We start from the raw sequence: 19,018 nt of genomic DNA on the forward strand, positions 1-19,018 counted from the left end.
TACGCGAAGTAGTGGGATACGGAAGTACTAAGGAATGAGATATTCGGTTTAAGTTCTATAAGGCTATAGATACAGCCACAAGGAAAAGCATACTAGGCGGAACAGTTGAAGAGGAATGGATATCTCTAAAAGGTGCCATTCCAGAAATTTGGAAGGAAAACACAGGTACCAAGAAGGAGCGAAGAAACCATGGGTAACAGAAGAAATAGTTCAATTGATCGATGAACGGAGGAATTATAAAACGTTCCGGGAAACTCAGCAATACAGAAATATATTGAAAGCCTCATCAGGCTACCTTCCGCCACATCCGCATAAGTCTCGATGCTCACAACAGGAATTTGTGTGATCTGCACCTATTTCTGGCCGGAAAACTTCAGATGGAAGACTGGGATATAGTCGACAGGTTAACCTTTCAGCAAGCATCAAGGACCAGCAATAGTATTACTAACCGCCAGATGAGAAACTACGACAAACTACAACAGAAATCCACGGACGAAACATTGACGCTGGACAGGCGACGGACAGTGGTCAACCTCTCCAGCCACACCTTGAGCGAAGCAACCACAGCAATTCTGGCCAAGGGGATGAATTTCGCAGTCGCACCTAAGCGAGTTCCAAAAGAAGATGTCATAGAATCCGTAGAGGCTTCGGTACGTCATCTGCCACAGGCCGAGGCGGAGAAGATCCGGCAGGATACGGTCAGAGTTCTGAATAAAGCAAAGCCACCGAAGCAAAACATCAACGTTGAGGAATACCATGCCATCAAGGAACTCAGGGACAACCCTCACTTAGTAGTGGTACAGGCAGATAAGGGCAACGCCTCTGTAGTCTTGGACACAACTGATTACAACAAACGAATGGAAGATATTCTCGCAGAACCTATCTACAAGAAACTTCAGGGAGATCCGATGGCCAAGGTAATCAAAACGACGCAGGCACTGCTCAAGCACTCTAGAATCAACTTCGACAAGGCCAGAAGATTCATCCCGCAAGTGACACAGGCACCAAGGATATATGGTGTACCGAAGGTACACAAAACCGACTTCCCCTTAAGGCCCATAGTAAACAGTATAAATTCGCCGACCTACTACCTAGCGAAAGAACTGGCACCTAGGCTCCGACACCTAGTGCACCAAGCCGAGTCCTACGTTAAGGATTCCACTCACTTCGTGTCTCTCCTAAAGGAAATGCGTGTTACGGACCAAGATCTGATGGTTAGTTTCGACGTCAAATCCCTATTCACGAATGTCCCAGTGTCAGATACTGTGAACATCCTAGAAGAACGCTTGGCACCTGAAATATGTGAGCTTGTGAGCCACTGTCTGACGACCACCTATTTCAAGTGGAGAGGTCAATTTTATGAACAAAGTGACGGTGTAGCTATGGGCTCACCCCTATCGCCTATCGCAGCAGAAATTTTCATGGAGGCATTTGAGGAAACAGCCCTCCAGTCCGCACCATTACGCCCAAATTGTTGGCTTCGCTATGTCGATGATACTTTCGTCATCTGGGCCCACGGAGAAGAGGAGTTACAGAACCTCTACAAGCACCTTAACCAACAGCATTGGAAAATTCAGTTTACAATGGAAACAGAGAAGAATGGGGTGCTGCCCTTTCTCGACGTGGAAGTTTATCGAAAACCTGATGGTAAACTTGGCCACAAAGTGTACAGGAAACCAACCAATACGGACAGGTACCTTCACGCCTCCTCCCACCATCACCCCACGCAGAAGAAGTCCGCCCTGCACACGCTAACGAAGAGAGCGTACAGGATAAGCGACGAAGAACATCTGAAGACAAAACTTGAACGCCTCAGGTCCATCTTCGGAACTAATGGCTATGGGAAGCAGATGATAGACAGCACCATGTCGACAAGGGAGAAGACTAATAGGGAAGAGGAGAAGGAGGCACAGAGCATTGCTGTGTTACCATATGTACAAGGGGTCACCGAACGTATTGGCAAAATTCTACGAAAAGCCGACATCAAACCAATTTTCCGAAGCAGATACAAAATATCAGACATGCTCGGTTCCACCAAGGATGCAGTTGACAAACTACACACAGCTGGCGTGTATGAAATTGGTTGTGCGTGTGGATTAGTCTACATAGGTGAGACGGGACGTCCGATTAGCACAAGGCTCTCGGAACATGAAAGATATATCCGCCTGAAACAACACACTAAGTCAGCAGTGGCGGAACACCGAGACGAGTGTGGGAAACCAATATTTTTTCAAGAAGCCCGCATCCTGGCGAAACAGCCTCTCACTTTCAAAAGAAAGATTAGAGAGGCGATAGAAATAGCCAAAAGACCCGCCAACATGAATAGAGAGGACGGGTACAAGCTTCCGAGGTCTTGGCTGCCTGCAATAGCAGGGCTACGGAGCGGCGGCAGAGCCGTGGCGGCCCATGCAGACACGCGGAGAGCCGCAGTAGTGGTCGCGAGCACACAAAGCAATGGAACGCCGCAGCCGGCTTCTGGACAGCATGGAAACAGTGTGACGTCACAGCCATCACCTGTTCGCTATTCGTCCGTCTCCTCCAATGGGGTGGATTAATATAAAGACCAATAGAAAACAGCTATTTCAGCCAATGACAGATAATAAAGGAAACACCAATAAAGCATACCTTTCACCCCTCCTCCTCCTCCTCCTTTTACAGCCAATCAAGTAACGACACGGTTTTCTTGTGCAGCTATTTAAGGAATCAAGTGTGTTCATTTAGCAGTTAACGTAAGGCCCTGATGAAGGCTAGCTGGAACGCTGGCCGAAACGTTGGCGCATTTTAAATTATGACGATGCGGTCTGATACCCTGAAGAATTTTATTGAAGAAGACAACGGCCGCGGAAGCCTACGCTTACATTATTAATCTCATTATTATCTGAACTTTGCAACTGATCTGCTAAATCATCTACAATGTTATTTATTTGCAAGTCTTGTGGCTGATCGGAAGCATCGTTGCCATCAATATTTACTTGACCTCTTTCAATACTTCTAATAAGATATCTCTTTTCCCTTTTGTCAGACATTTTATACTTTATCAAATGTCTGAATTTTAGCCAAATATGTTTAAATGAATCAATTTTAGACTACACTTTAAGATTTTGCAACTACTGAACTGTCACTTAGATAGATTAAATTGTTGTGGCAGAGTAACACTTACTCTTAGATGCTATTCTGTGTGCTGACGTCGAGAAGGTCCTTCTTTGCTCCCGCTGCTGAAGTTGGCGTCACGTACTGCTTTCTGGACTGCTGAAACACCCAGTTCAGCAACGCTGCTACAGCTGTGTCTCGGCACTGCTGCCGGCTGCCAAGGCGTGTATCTGCCGCGGTGAACTGCGCCCGCTCACACTGCTACTGCTGCCTCCCCGCGTTGCATTGCGTCGGATCGTAGTACGACTTGTCGATTAAATAATAACGTAATACCGTGGACCACATACACGTATTTGGTTTTTTGACTATTGCACATCAACACATCCAGTTTCACTCTCAACAAACGTCATATTCTCGTGAAAAATAAAAAAAAATAAAAAAACTGCCTGTGGTATCAATAATCAAAGTTCAACTAAAGTTCAAAAGAGAGTTCAAATACAGTTAAAAGACATCTGACACAGTTCCTACACAGTACTGTCATAATTTAGTAGCATATTAGTCACTTTCGATGTTATGAATTTTTACTAAAATGTTTCACAGTGCACAGTTCTCGCTAATAATCAAGCCTCATATCTCCAAAGCTCTCAAACATCGAAGATTTTCTCCGCAAGGGATGCCATGTACGGCAAGCGAGGAAGAATGAATTGATTGTAGGTTTCTATTACTACCATACTCCTTTACTTCCTCTGCATTACTGCAGATGACGTGCCACTGAGCACATTTGTTCTGTGCGTGCAGTACACGTGAGGCACCTATTTGTTTCCACTGCACTGTGTGGAATACGAGGGTTCTGTTATAGTTCACTAACCTGCTGTCTTCAAGTTGATGTTCCCATTGCAGAAAACAGCACGCAGGTCGTAGGTTCTGTATCTTGAGGATGAAACTGATTTTAGCGAGGTTCTGTTCTGAAATAATATATCACTTCTTTGGGATGCCACTCATGTATTTTAATATAGCCACACAAGAAGACTACGTGATCTTAACACAACACCTTCTGATACAGCAAAGAGCATGATCAAACACATTGTTTACGAAATTGTATCTTTACACTATTTGTAGCACGTGTCTGTGCCTCATGACTACCAGAGTGAATATTTTAATACTGAATACTGGCAAATACTTCCTACTATAGATAACATGTGTGTTCTTCTCGACTCCGTGATCCAGAGTGACGAACAGGAACTTAAATAAAAATTAGAAACACATCCTACGAGAGACAACATGTCTGTTCTTCTCGACTGCCTAATCGAGAGTGACCAACAGCCCGAAACACTTTGCGCGCCATGCCAGAAAAGGCGTGACTCGAACGTTTGCGAAGTGCTTCGTCTGCAATTTCGTCAGTCTTTTGTTTTGGATTTAAATTGTTTTTAATAATTCTAAAATGACTATTTGATAGCCAGCTGTTGAGAGATATTTATATTAAAAAGTAAAGTCATTCCAATGAGTAGTTTAACTAATAATAATAACTACACTTTAACGATTTGGCGCCCTTGCTCCGAGCGCAGTAGCCAATCACAGAGCTGTAGCGTTATGCAGGCGGTCCGAATCTAACATCTGTCGCAGATATCTCACACCACATTTCGTCATCTACATATTTATTGCGTCTCCACTACTCTGGGAACAGCTTATTGGAGCCTAATATGATGGCTGACTTAGCCAGAAATATTACAATTTGCATAATCAAATCTAAAAAGGACGACTGATTGCTGTGATCTATAATTTATAAATACTGAAAGCCTCTAAGAGCGTGAAGATCTGTCTGATGTGATAGAAGAAGAAACAGGAGTCAAATAAGATATAAGGGATCCAGTACCTGAATCAGAATTTAACAGAGCTTTGGAGTGTTTAAGATCAAATAAAGCAGTTGGGATTGATAACATTCCATCAGAATATCTAAAATCATTGGTGGAAGTGGAGATAAAATGTCTGTTCACGTTGGTGTATAGAACGTATGAGTTTGGCGACATACCATTTAACTTTCAGAAAAACATCATCCACACAATTCCGAAGACCAAGATCGAAATGCTTCTATTAAAAAGAAGGTAAGACAAGGATGTCGACTTTCGCCTCTACTGTTCAATTTCCACATAGATGAAGCAATGATGGAAACAAAAGAAAGGTTTAAGAGTAGAATTAAAATTCAAGGTGAAAGGATATCAATGATACTATTCGCGGATATCATTGCTATCCTGAGTGAAAGTGAAGAAGAATTACGTGCTCTGCCGAACGGAATGAACAGTCTAATTAATATAGAAAATGGATTGAGAGTAAATTGAAGAAAGACGAAGGTAATGAGAAATAGTAGACGTGAGAACAAAACTTAACAGCAGGTTTGATGATCACGAAGTAGATGAAATTAAGGAATTCTGCTGCCTAGGCATTAAAATAACCGATGACGGACGGAGAAAGGAGGACATCAAAAGCGGACTAGCAATGGCAAAGAGGGAATTCCTGGCCAAGAGAAGCTTACTAATATATCAGCCTTAATTTGAGGAACAAATTCTTAGAATGCACGTCTGGAGTAGTGAAACGTGCACTGTGTGAAGACCGGAGCAGGAGAGAATGAAAGCAGTTGAGATGTGGTGTTACTGACAAATTTTGAAAATTAGGTGGACTGATAAGGTAAGGAATGAGGAGGTTCTGCGGAGAATGGGAGAGGAAAGGAGTATGTGGAAAACACTGATAAGTAGAAGAGACAGGATGATAGGACAACTGTTAAGACATGACCGAATGACATCTATGGCACCAGAGGGAGCTGTAGAGGGCAAAAACTGTAAAGGAAGACAGAGATAGGAATACATTCAACAAATAATTTAGGACGTAGGTTGCAAGTGCTACTCTGAGATGAGGAGGTTAGCACAGGAGCATCAAACCAGCCAGATGACTGGTGACTAAAAAAAAAAAATTCTTCGCATCTTCAGTTCACAGTCACTTTCGAAGAAGAAGTCTGAACAGGAACGTGATGTGATTGTCTTTGTTGCGCTTTTTTCTAGTTCCAATCACGTTTTTGTGTATACCGCATCGTTTCCGCCTATCCAGCCTGCAAGTTGTGGGAAACTCCCAGGTACGGTATTTGAACAACAGTTCCCAGATACTTATTTGTGGACGTTAATACGCGAATAGCAACAGGCTGTAGGGTGATAGCGCGATTAATCAGTCCAAATCAGTTGTTTGTAGTCGCCCACTGTGCGGTACTGTCGTTCTTTAAACAATACTTACGCTAAACAGAAAATTCGCAATCCACTCAATTGCACATGGCGTATACATACCCTTTGCTGGTCCACTCGGAACTAGGGCGAGGGAAAATCAACTATCTATATGCCTCTGTATGAGCTATACTTCCTCGTAACTTCGCCGTTATTACGTGCAAAGCATGTTCGAGGCATTAGAGTCGTGATTATGAGCAAAACTTGCTTGAAATGCGTTACCATATGTTAAATTAAACTTAAAATAAATAAGTAATCTTCGTCTATCTGCCTTAGTCTGTACTATACGGTAGTTAACATGTTAACATTTTTAATTCCTCAGTGGCGGAGTGCAACCACTCTGTAGCCAACGACTCAGATCTTGCCCAAAGAGTATATTTAAAGTCAGACTTTGCCCTCCTCCTCTACCTCAATTGATAAAAACCACAATTAATTTAAGTGACAGCTCTCTACAAATGCCTGAAGTTCGTACTACAGTTGAAAGGGTGGGGTTTTGTTTTTTGCTTGCTTATTCTATAATTGAGAAAAATTGTGTGAGGTGAAATTACAAGTTTAATGTCGCAATATTTCTCACCAAATTACAGCTTTTAACACAGTTTTCAACTCGCCAACTTAAAAACAGCACAATGGATAACACATCTTGCCAACATCAAATAGAGAAATAATTTTATACACAACAATGTTAAATATTAACTCTTTGAAAGAACATTAATCCTAAGCACAATATTATGAAAGTTTAATTGGAAGTTTCTATTCATTAATCCTAAGCACAATAATATGAAAGTTTAATTGGAAATTTCATAACAAAATTGCTTCTACACATATGTTACTATGTTGGTCAGTACTACGAAAATCGTCCGATTCCGGTTCAAAGTTAAGTACTATTTAGGATGGCAATCAAGTCTACGGTGGATGGTTAGTCAAGTGACAAATTAGAGCGTAAGATAACCTAAGGCCACCTCTGCACACGGTATTTACCTTAAGCTGCAATGTGCTGCACTCTCTCCCACTGAAATCCCTACAAAACTAATCTGGCCCTTGCTGAACTTTCCAGCAGAAACTTTCCCTATGTCTCTTGTTATGCTAGAAAACATGTAATCAGCCCTAGTCTTATTATGTGGCGATATATATGGGCATGTTTGGAATAGCGGGCATATTATAGTGCCCTCTCAGTTCTCGCAAGAACATTCAACTACTTTGGTTGGTTCGTTTCTTTGCAGTTGGAGCTAAACGTTGCTACAGCTAATTCTTTTGCTGGAGTGCAGCCGCTGTGAATGCAGTGTCCACGCAAATTTCTTCTTTGCATCGTACAGAGCGTTTAGCGCTCTATTCTGCACTGGAAGCCAGTTTAGAGAAGAGTACACGAAATATTCTCCCTTGGGTTCCTTTTTCACGTCACGGGTTTTTTCGACCAATAGGAGCGTTTCTCTTATTTTGTACAAACTCTCTCTACCAATCACAAAGTCGATTCTATCAAACTGCGTTGATACTTCAGTATTTTTGTCCTTCCTAGTGCGTTTCCGCCAATCACACGTTTTGTGCCTGTTATAGACGCCTAAAGTACATTGACCATTCTATGTGTCACACTCGCTGGACGAAAATGCGTCACTCTTTTGTTTGTATCCCGTTGGAATTCCGAAACGCAGTTTTCTAAAGCTTCTTCTCTGCCCTTGTGCCGATGTCCTGCTACAGGCAGCCCTCCAGCTTGAGTCACCTGGCCCGGGGTCGCTGTCCTCCTTCCTGCCACTCCTTTAAATGGTTTCTGGCGTAACTCACGCAGCTCGGCTTCCTATGCCATTCTGGAGCTGGTTTTTCAAAACTAAAAGCGACTTGACTCCCGTTCCCTGTTCTACCTACCACTCAGAGGCATGCATGTATAGGAATGGTGTGTTAATTACCGTCGACTGACTGTCATCACCCTTTGCATTATATATTGATATTCAAATGTTCTCATGACTGCAGATTTACATTAGGTCGAAGAGTGTTTTTTTATGATCATTGTATGACTGATGGACTACTGTAAATTTTACTGATTATTGTTTATAAATTGGTATGTGCTTCATTGTCATTTATTTTCACAAGTTTTCGAATAATGGGACTGGAAGAATGGGAATATCATATGATCACCATACAGAATTTTCATATTTACCTTATGTATTTTTCTATAGAGCAATGGCATAATACTCAGTCAGAAAAGGTGATAAGTAGCTGGTTAACTTAGGTATAAATCTGCGATGGATCTCACAGTTTGTGAGACATCCGCAGTGGGTGTGGCCGTTGCTGACAGAGAATGGGCATGAACAGTGGTGTGGTAGAACAGAACACTCGTTTATCGCTCTGGTAGGGAATGACAGTCCTGTGTTAGAAGTTAAGTCATTGACAGAAAGACGCGAGCATAGAGCACTTCGCTGTGATTGCTTGGTATATAATGGGAATGTGTTGTGTGTAGGGTGATGGAATAGTGGTGGTGATGATGTTCACTCACTGTTGAGCAATTCTTTCACTGTTAGAAATTAAGTATGGCCTATCATATTATGCCATCGTATTCTGGTGTTATTATTCAGCAGTGTATGTCTAGTCTCTGCAAATCCTAGAACCTTCTGCCTATTTGTGCCACCGCAGTAGAACTCGATAATTTTCATATAACTATTTGGCAGCCTAGATGTGTGTATTAAAACCTTAGGGGCTAATTTAATAACACTGTGCAAGTGATGCATAGATTCTCAGCATAACCCTCGTATTTCTGGTTCGCTCCGTTTTGATCATACTGTTCGCTAAAACGCTCTTCAACGTAGCCACTTTCCGCTTTTATTGACAAAACATCAGGAGCTGATAGATTCTAATGATACCAAATAGACGATGCATATGTATCTTTAAGTCTTATGGAGTGAATGACAGTTTTACTCAAGGTTGACTTATTCGAGACATTGCTTACAGCGTTTTATGTTTCTTGTTCCACTTTCTGATAACAACAGATTCTCCTTTCGAACTAGCAGAAGCTGGAATCGAAATTGTGCTGTATATATTCGCTAGTTTAATTTTCAACCAAATTCAGTGCTGGCATTTTCTGTCATTTCTTGTTGTTTCTTGCATAGTAGCCTTACCTGATATGGCAGTTCATTTAATTCGTAAATTACGAAGTCTCCCTGTTGATGTTACGTCTTGCAATCGATGCTGTCTTGTTGTCTCTTAACTTGTTTGCCTATCTTTCATGGACAATGCCATTGACATTGACCTCAAAACATTTTCGAAGTCTATTTCCATAAAAAAAAGGTTTTGCCTACTCATAATGTTCCAGTATAACTACTGACTGGAGATGTTCTAAAAATGTGGCACATCTGGCGATGAGCATTTTAGTTTCAGTACGCTTGTGACAGAAAAATACAATGTAACAGTTAATGATTTGTGTTGTTTAGTTTGCAGTTAGGATATCTGAATATTATTAGTGACGACGCTCAAGTCCCTAAACCCAGTTACGGAAACGTAGTTAAGACTCGTATACGTATACTTTAGTTATGTAGGCGCTCGGCCACCATGTCTTTGAGACAATAATTCTAGTCACTCTCTGTACCTCGCAAGGCGGGATTTCTTCCAATCACAAGTAGAACTGAAGCTTGGTGACAACGCAGGATATGTCTGGGAAATCTGTGACTGATGAATTATTTACTGAATGACATCGAATTAGCCTACAAAGTCCACTTGATATGTTTGTGTCTTTTCCATTTAATAATCAGAGTGATTTTCATATAACGTGTTAAATAAATTTATCAGTTTATGGCTTAGCGTCCAGGAAAGTCATTCGAAGTTGGAATTGCACTTAATTTCGTCTTTTTACGTTGCGAGTTTATCTGTCATAGCCAGCACTGGAGCAATATGGAACAACACTACGCTGCAGCGTTCCGGTAGCTGTGAGATAGCGTGGACGGAGAAGTACATTTTTAGCCGTTTCATCGCAGAGCTAAAAGCAGCCAGAACGAAAATCAATAAGGTAATTTTATTTACATTATTTGTGAAACGCCACATTTCCACACTACTTCATTGCAAAACAGGAGAGCAAGTAAACAAAGGCCATTTCAAAATCCGGAGAGAGTTATATGTTACTAGTGTGCACTGTTACAGGCACGTTCTCATGCTTTATGTTTCATTAAAACAGACATTTTTCATAAGAATTTCGTGGTAAATTTAGTTTAACTTGAATTAGTACAGTGCACATTTTAATAGTATAGTCCATTATTTTATTGAACACAGCAGTTAGAAACCAGAGAGAATTTTTTTCCTTTGTTGTTATTTTAAAACCTTGTACAAAAGGTAGGCCGGCAGCAGCCTATCTATGCCGCTCTTCGGCCACAGAAAATCGGAGGACAGGTAACATGTAGACAGATACACAGAAAATATGAATATGAAGAAAACAGGAGACACACATAATCATAATAACGAAGACGTTTGAACTGAAGACACTGAATTGCCTTAGCAAATGCCACCGTACACAAAGGCACAACGAGTATACTACTGTAGAATGGTGGAGGACACTGAGGAGACACAATTCCACTGGAACGGAGAAACACTGCACATAAAACATTGACGATGATTTTCGATGCACTGCACACACCATTGCACGAAAACAAGGGGGAGCTGCCGAAGGGAATAGAGGAAGGTAGGAGGGAGATGGGGAGGACGCCAGTGGGAGGGAAGAATTGAGGGACTGGGAAGATGGTAGGGTTGGGTGTGGAAGCCCATGGGATGGGGAGGGGGGAGGAGAGGGAGAGAGGAGGGGGAATACATTAGGAGGGAGAAGGGAAAGAGGGTGCCCTGGAGGAAAAACTCATGAGGAGGAAGGGGAGGACCAAATCTGATAGCAGGGACAGATGGAGGGGACTAGGGCATCATCCAGGAGGGAGAACTGGCAGATGTTGGAGGGTGGTAAGATGGAGGGTGGGTGGGATCCAGTAGTACATGCGCGGCAGCGGATTGGGGTGGGAAAGGACGGGAGAGTCAAGTGGGTGAGGGGGATCAAGTTTACAGGAGGTGTAAAGGATCTGTATCCATTCAAGGACGAGGGGGAGGTGGGGGACAGGAATTAAGTCGAAGAGGAGCTACGTGCTGGATGGGAGGAGGATGCACTAGGCGAAGTGGAGCGCATGGCCTTCCCGGATTTGAAGGGACTTGTAGTAATTAGGAGGTGCAGAGGTTCAGGCAGGGTCAGCATAACAGAAGATGGGGCGAATGAGGGATTTATAAGTGTGGAGGACAGGGGAGGGTTCCCAACCCCATGTGTGGGTGGAGAGAAGTTTGACTAGGTGAGTCTGGAGTATGCCTTGGCTTGGATTTTCTGGATATGGGGGTCCAGAAAAGGCGACGGTCAAGGGTGACATCAAGCTACTTGAGGGTGGGGGTGAGGTTGATAGGACAGCCGTCGATAGTGATATAGAAATCAAGGAGGCGGAAGGAAGGGGTAGTTTTGCCTTCAAAGATTGCCTGTCAAAGAGAAATTAATCGTCAACGGTATATTCTCTCACATTATCTAAAACAATCTGAGAACGCTCAGGAAGTTCAAAGATTCCACGCATTTAGTAACACACTGAATCTGAGTTAAAAATGCCATGACAAGAGATTTCAAGTGCATTTTCTTCCAGAAAGGAATTTTCTTGACAGTTTTTCGGTGAGGAGCTTGAAAGATAACATTTTAGGGCATAAGACCAGACGAATAAGTGCGTGAGGGGTATCATTTTCAAATCCTAGATTGCTTTGTTACTCATATCGATAGAGGGCGTTATCATGTACTACCAACACGTTTTGTAGATCGTTTTTCTTATACTGTGACCGTTCTGTGTCTTAGTTGTTGGAAACAAATACTAGCTGTGATACACTCATCACTGGAGAGGGTGGTCGAGCGGTTCTAGGCGCTACAGTCTGGAACCACGCGACCGCTACGGTCGCAGGTTCCAATCCAGCCTCGGGCATGGATGTGTGTGATGTCCTTAGGTTAGTTAGGTTTAAGTAGTTCTAAGTTCTATGGGACTGATGACCTCAGAAGTCCCATAGTACTCAGAGCCATTTGAACCATTTGAACCTGGGGAGGTTTCCTTAAGGTGCAACACCCATCATGAGCCACCATATGCAGAAAATATATTCACACTACCTTTTGCTCGAGTATATGTCTTTTTTTAGGGCTCAACCATTAATTCTTCTTAAAATGTTAATAATAACAAAACTGTGACTGAAACACACAATTTTCTTTCATTACGTCAAACTTTCGTCATACGTTAGATATGAAACTTTAAAATTCAATTGCATTTTATGATACTTTGCATTCACTGTGGGAGATTATATGCTTCTGCCCGACCAATTGCAGCACGAGTAACTTTTCTATCATTTTGTCGAAATTTTATGACACTTGTGTTAGCAGCTATCACATCCTCACACTCTCCGACACATGGCATGCCCAAAACGAGCAGATCTGATAAAACCTAGCAGAGTACCTACTGCATCAATTTTAGTTAAATTATGTTCTTCATAATCTGTTAGTAGAATATGAAGTCTGATGGACTGTCTGCATTTCCGTCGAAGGCGCACTGCGATACTTTCATTCGATATATCGCTTCTATTTCATGGAAAACGTGTGTCATCACAGGTCACATCATACCATTCCGTAACTACAGCGCCCGCGATTGATACCGTGACGTAATGGTGAAGGCGATCAATTTATATCCTTGAATTTTAATTCATGGTAAAAGTTATTGGTTTAGGAGGACAGCGATGGCTGTTACGTACTGTAATTGTGAAGAAGTTATATAGAACTGGCAATTTAGTGGACTACTCAAGCGCTCGAGCACGTCTACGCCACAGGCCTTGTTCCACGTTTTCCCTCTGTTTTGTTATTTCTTCTTGGCATTAAAAGGAAATGATATCTCCTTTGTCCTTTCATCTCGTATTGGCGTCGTGTCTACCTCTAAACAAAGAGGACACAATTTAATATGATGCTATTTCTTGTCTTCAAACAACTAACTACTTGAATAAAATTTTCTCGGGTTTCCCATCGCGTCAATTGCTTAACACTACACGAGCTTTCGGCCAAGCACTCCTTGGTCATTGTCAAGTGGTATGACTGCCACTGGGCTGCTAGTGCACCGTTATATAAGCTAGCTGCCCGCTGTGACGTAACTGGTGCCCGTGACATTGGCATATATGGGCACGCTTTGAGTCGGCGTTCGATGTGCCTTCTACAACCGCACAATCGCTGGATTCCACGCAGCGCTGACCTGCAAGCCACCGTCACTATTCAGGGTGTTAGCGGTAATTTTTATTTCAATAGCTTCCTTTATTGAACTGTCCCACTAGCCGTTAGTGCGAGCCACGACAGAGGTATCGTCAAGGGTTATATGGTGACCGTTTCCTAACGCATGCTCAGCTAACGCAGATTTTTCTGGATAGCGTAGGCGATAATACCACTCATGTTCTTTCCTGCGCTGTTCCACAGTGCGCACTGTTTGTCCGATGTACTTCTGGCCACACTCACAAGGTATTTAGTAGACTCCAGGTGTTCTGAGACGTGCTGTGTCTTTAACTGGTCTCATTAATTGGCGGATTTTCGATGGAGGCCTGAAGGTTGATTTGATCTTGTGTCTTTTCAACATGCGGCTTAGCTTTCCCGACACAGAGCCACAGAATTCCAGCAAAGCAAGTTTCTTTTCCTGCTCTTCGTCGGTGGTCTTCTTCTGATATTTCCCAGAAAAAACTCCTTTCACTTTAAGGGCGCTGTAGCCGTTATTCCTGAAAACCTATTGTATGTGGCTCCTTTCATGGGGAAGGTTATCGTCGTCTGATATTACTCTTGCACGATGTACCAATGTTTGTAATACTGTGCGGTTCTGCGCTTGATGATGATGGCTGGTGGCGTGCAGGTACAGGCCTGTGTGGGTGGGTTTTCTGGAGACGCTGTTGCCAAGGCACCAATTTCGTTTACAGTGGACAAGGACGTCGAGGAAGTGCAGTGCATTTTCTTTTTCCACCTCCAAGGTGATCTGAATATTACTGTTGATGCCATTGAGGTGTTCCAAAAACTCGTCTAGTTTCTCGCGTCCGTGTGGCCAAATGATGAACGTGTCGTCAACGTATCGAAAGAATCATTTCGGTTTCAATGGCGCAGTATCTATAGAAATATCCTCAAAATTCTCCATGAAGATGTTTGCAACAGCTGGAGCAAACGGGCTACCCATTGCTACGGGGTCTGTCTGATCGTAATACTGGCCGTTGTACACGAAATAGGAGGACGTAAGAGTGTACCTAAATAGCTCGACCACGTCACTTACAAAATACTGGGAAATTAGGTCCGAAGGTCTTTGACAGGCACATTCGGAAACAGCGCTACTGCAGCAAAACGCCTCACTAAGGCGTAGACGATTGATTGTGCTGATAAATTCTGCTGAGTTTTTTATATGATGTTCGCAGTGCCCCACATGTGGAGCGAGGAACTTTGCTAAGTACTTCACCAGCTTGTATGTTGGAGAACGTATTTTGGACACAATAAAGCGAAATGGCGTCCCGTCCTTGTGTATCTTCGGTCAACCATAAGCAGTTGGTGGTCTAGGCGCTTGTGGAAGAAGATTCTGAACCACACTGTCTTCCACTGAAGATCGCTTAGGAAGTTCTGATGTTTTTCTTACTATTCTTGATGTCGGGTCGCGTGGGAGCTTCCGATAAGTATCTTCGTTCAGTAGCGCACACATCTTCGTATCATAGTCCTCAGCAACAAACACGCCACCGCCCACCGTGTTTAGCCTATCTTTTCGGAACACCGTTAGGTTCTTAGCAAAAATTTCGGCTGAGCTTATATCCGGCTTTAGCCAGCTTTCAGTGCCTATAACGACTTGAGCATCAGTGCTTTCTATTAGCGCTTGGAGATCTGGTACTTTCCCAACACAGCTACGACAATTTACAACTTTTATACCAATGGTTCCCGAATCTATGTTCTTACTGTGTTCGACCCTTTGTGACTGAAGCCCTTCTTGTGTTTTTCCGCGACCCTCTAACCTAAGAAACCGCCCAGTCCACGCCACACAGCCTTGCTACCCGTGTAGCCACCTCCTGCGTATAGTGGACACCTGAACTATTCAGCGGAACCCGAAACCCAAACACCCTTTGGCGCAAGTCGAGGAATCTGCAAACTACAAGGTCGCAGAACCGTTTGAGCCTCTGATTCAGACCCTTCACTCGGCTCTGTACCAGAGGTCCGCAATCGGTCCTGTCGACTATGCTGCAAATGGTCAGCTCTGATTTCATCTTGCAAGTAAGACTGGCAGCCTTCACCACTTCTGTTAGCCACTCGAAACCAGAGAGAATCTGTTCTGATCCAAAACGACACACATCATTGGTACCGACGTGAGCAACCACCTGCAGTTGGCTGCACCCTGTGCTCTTCATAGCATCAGGGAGGACCCTTTCCGCAACTGGAATGACTCCTCCCGGTATGCACACAGAGTGCACATTGGTTTTCTTACCCTCCTTGTCAGCCAAGTCCCTAAGGGACCCCGTAACGCGCCTAGCGTTGGAGCTGGAGCGCCTGGGGCGACCTCCCACTCGACCACAGGTGAGGGGTCAGCCTCAGTGCGAGCAGTAACTGGGTTGGCCACCGGTGATGACCGATCGCAGGACTCTGACACGCTGGACGTCCGTTGGATCCTTGATACTTGATATCGGTGAGTCCCTTTGCCTCTCACCATTAGGGTGAGTATCCAGGGCAGCTACGCCTGTCACTATCACAATATGGACATTTTATCCTATCACAGTGGCTTTGGTTTTTATTTCGCCGATATACGGTTAGTGGCCAGCGCGATAGTTACGGCGGTTGAATGAAAACAAGTACCGAAATTAGTCCCCCTGTTGACATTCCAATGGTTTGTGAATTCTCCCCAATGAACCTCATAGGTACTGTACAAGTAGCTTACTTGAAATGACAATATTTAGCCATTTTATCTGTACTGCAGAAACAAGTTTGCAACACTTACGTAACGCTGAACGTCAGTATCAAGTTAGAACGCAAAAGCTTTCATCTACATCATAAATAAAACTTAAAATCAAATGCGTGGGATCTTAATTACAAACGTAGGCACAAATACCACTTGTTGATTGCAGTGCCACGTACCACGAATGGGAAACAATTGTTTGAATAAACGGTGCGTACTTTTTTGCCGTGAAATCCGAATGTACAATAAAAATGGAGGGTTCCCATTTGAAAATACAAATTGCGAACTATATTTTCAAATGTGAGGGTGTAAAAGCCTCATATATTAAAGACTTAAATGACTAAACAACTATAAACAATTGTAGCCCTGTCTTATGGAGCACTACACTTTGGGTAGCAAGAGGGGACATTTGTTGGTGTTCGAACGAGCTAAAGCTCGCAATGAAATAGAAAAATTTAAATTCCTATTTCGTACATCTCTTCATACCGCGCTGCCTGTAAAATCACAGCAAAAATTTAAGATATGTCCTTGGTTACTAGTTTGCAACACTGTATTTTACTTTTATTTCTTAAATATGAGCTATTAATGTGTTTCATTACTTACATTTGATAATCACTTCAAATGCATGTTTCGTTAATCCTTTACTCCTTCAGAGTTGTAAGTATCCCAATTAAACACCAGTAGTCAATAGCTGTGACAGAATCTCAATGAGAATTTATCCTAAATAAAGCGAAGGCGATCAACCACTCAAGGAGTCCTTAAACTATTCTCACTGGAAGAAACAAACATTATACGAAAACCAAAATTACCCACTTACTTTAACAGAATTTGGTTATATGGCTCGATCAAATATAAAATTTTTCCTGTATGTTGCCTAAACACTCTCAGTACTTGTGTATTTAAAAATGCACTTTCGTAACCCAACATTAAAGCAGCAAGGATGAATCACGATATTATTGCAAATTCTGTACAGACTCGGACAGGAGCGGGAAAAGAAACACCGTGACATTTGCCGTAAGTGTTGTAGGAAGATTACACAAGACCTGTATCATATCCTGACGACTGTTTGGGCCCGACCGTCTCTAAGACGAGTACAGTGTAATAACCACTACATTACACCTGCAACACCGATGGAAATTTTCTGCTTATTATTAACTTGGCTCCAGCAGTTTGGCATTTAAGACATTTCTGCGTACATAGTCAGTATCCCCGCTTCTTGCCACTTCCTGTAATTTCCAGTTGATATTCTGATAAGAAGATATATTCTTCCCATAGCATCATCGTTTATTGTCTATTGCATTCTGATGTAAAATATGATTTCATAACCGCGTGGGGTAGAAGGGTGGTCTAGGGCACCTTGTCACGGCCCGCACGGAGCTACGAGTCCTCCCTCAGGCATGGGCGTGTGTGTTGTACTTAGTGTAAGCTAGTTTAATTTAGATTAAGTAGTGTGTCGACTTAGGGACCGATGACCTCAGCAGTTTGCTCCCATGAGATCTTACTACACATTTCCCAAAATATTATTTCATAAACATTCAGCGAAGGCTTCCCGTCGGTGACTTACTAGCAAGCTTCTCAATGTTGCCAATAGCTTTCCTGCAGCTCTGCCTTGTGGATCACATGCAGAATAAAGGAATCGGAGTAATTTCTTTATTAGATTAAATGGAAGGAAACAGCAACGATCAGACTGCATGTCTCTGGCATATAGGCATGCTAGTATTCCACAAGGAAAATGAACAATAGCACTGCACTACACCATCGCATACAAATAGTTGTTATAACCATTCAGAAACATCATATTCACACAAATGAGACATAAAGTTGCGTAGAAGGTAGGCGAATATGTTGAAAATGAATAGTAGTACAACATAAAGGCAGGATTGGTCAATAATCAAAAAGCCAGTGCTTCAAAAATAGAATGAGTTCATTGATCGTAATATAACGCGTTTCGGACTTAGCCATCTTCAGATATCTAGGAGCAACATGTTGCACTTAGATAAAAAGGTTACAAGAAGTGCACGTAGCAGTCATAAGCTGACTGATCTGCGTAACAGTCATAAGCTGGATGTTGCTCCCATGTAACAGAAGACGGCTAAGTCCGAAACGCATCATTTTACGAGCAATAAAGTCAGTCTATATTTGAAGCATGTGTTTTGATTAGCAACAATCCAGCCTTTATGCAGTAGTAATGCTCGTTTCCAGCGTCCATATTCAGTTTCGCCCGTTTGCCAACACTTGGGCGAAAAACATATACCTGAAATTAGTAGAACAATGTCCGCCCCCGGTAGCTGATTGATCAGCGCGGCAGGATGTCAATCCTAAGGGCCCGGATTCGATTCCCACCTGTGCCGGAGATTTTCTCCGCTCAGGGACTGGGTGTTGTGTTGTCCTAATAATCATCTATTCATCCCCATAGACGCGCAAGTCGCCGAAGTGGCGTCAAATCGAAAGACTTGCACCCGGCGAACGGTCTATCCGACGGGAGGCCCTAGCCACACGACATTTACATTTAGTAGAATAATTCAAAATAGTAAAGGAATATTTAGCACTTGGATAGCTTGGTACGTCAGCACGAGAAGACATGAGTGGCCACATTTGTTGCAAGAATATCTGTCGCGTGTTGACTATTTTATGCATCCAAAGATCGATTTTGAGATACGCGGTATTATATGGACTTTATTGAACTCATAAACATAACCA

At 42.8% G+C, this 19,018-nt stretch overlaps 1 protein-coding gene across 1 annotated transcript in view; it reads left to right on the plus strand.

The window, feature by feature from the left end:
* The first annotated feature begins 455 nt into the window (after window positions 1-455).
* The window catches only part of LOC124606340, a 65,391-nt gene continuing 46,828 nt past the window's right edge, over window positions 456-19,018 (plus strand). The window contains exon 1 of the mRNA XM_047138323.1: window positions 456-917. Within this exon, the coding sequence (XP_046994279.1) occupies window positions 456-917 (462 nt within the window). The remainder of the gene's footprint in view (window positions 918-19,018) is intronic.

Source organism: Schistocerca americana, chromosome 3 (assembly GCF_021461395.2).
Source record: "Schistocerca americana isolate TAMUIC-IGC-003095 chromosome 3, iqSchAmer2.1, whole genome shotgun sequence".
Lineage (NCBI taxonomy): Eukaryota > Metazoa > Arthropoda > Insecta > Orthoptera > Acrididae > Schistocerca > Schistocerca americana.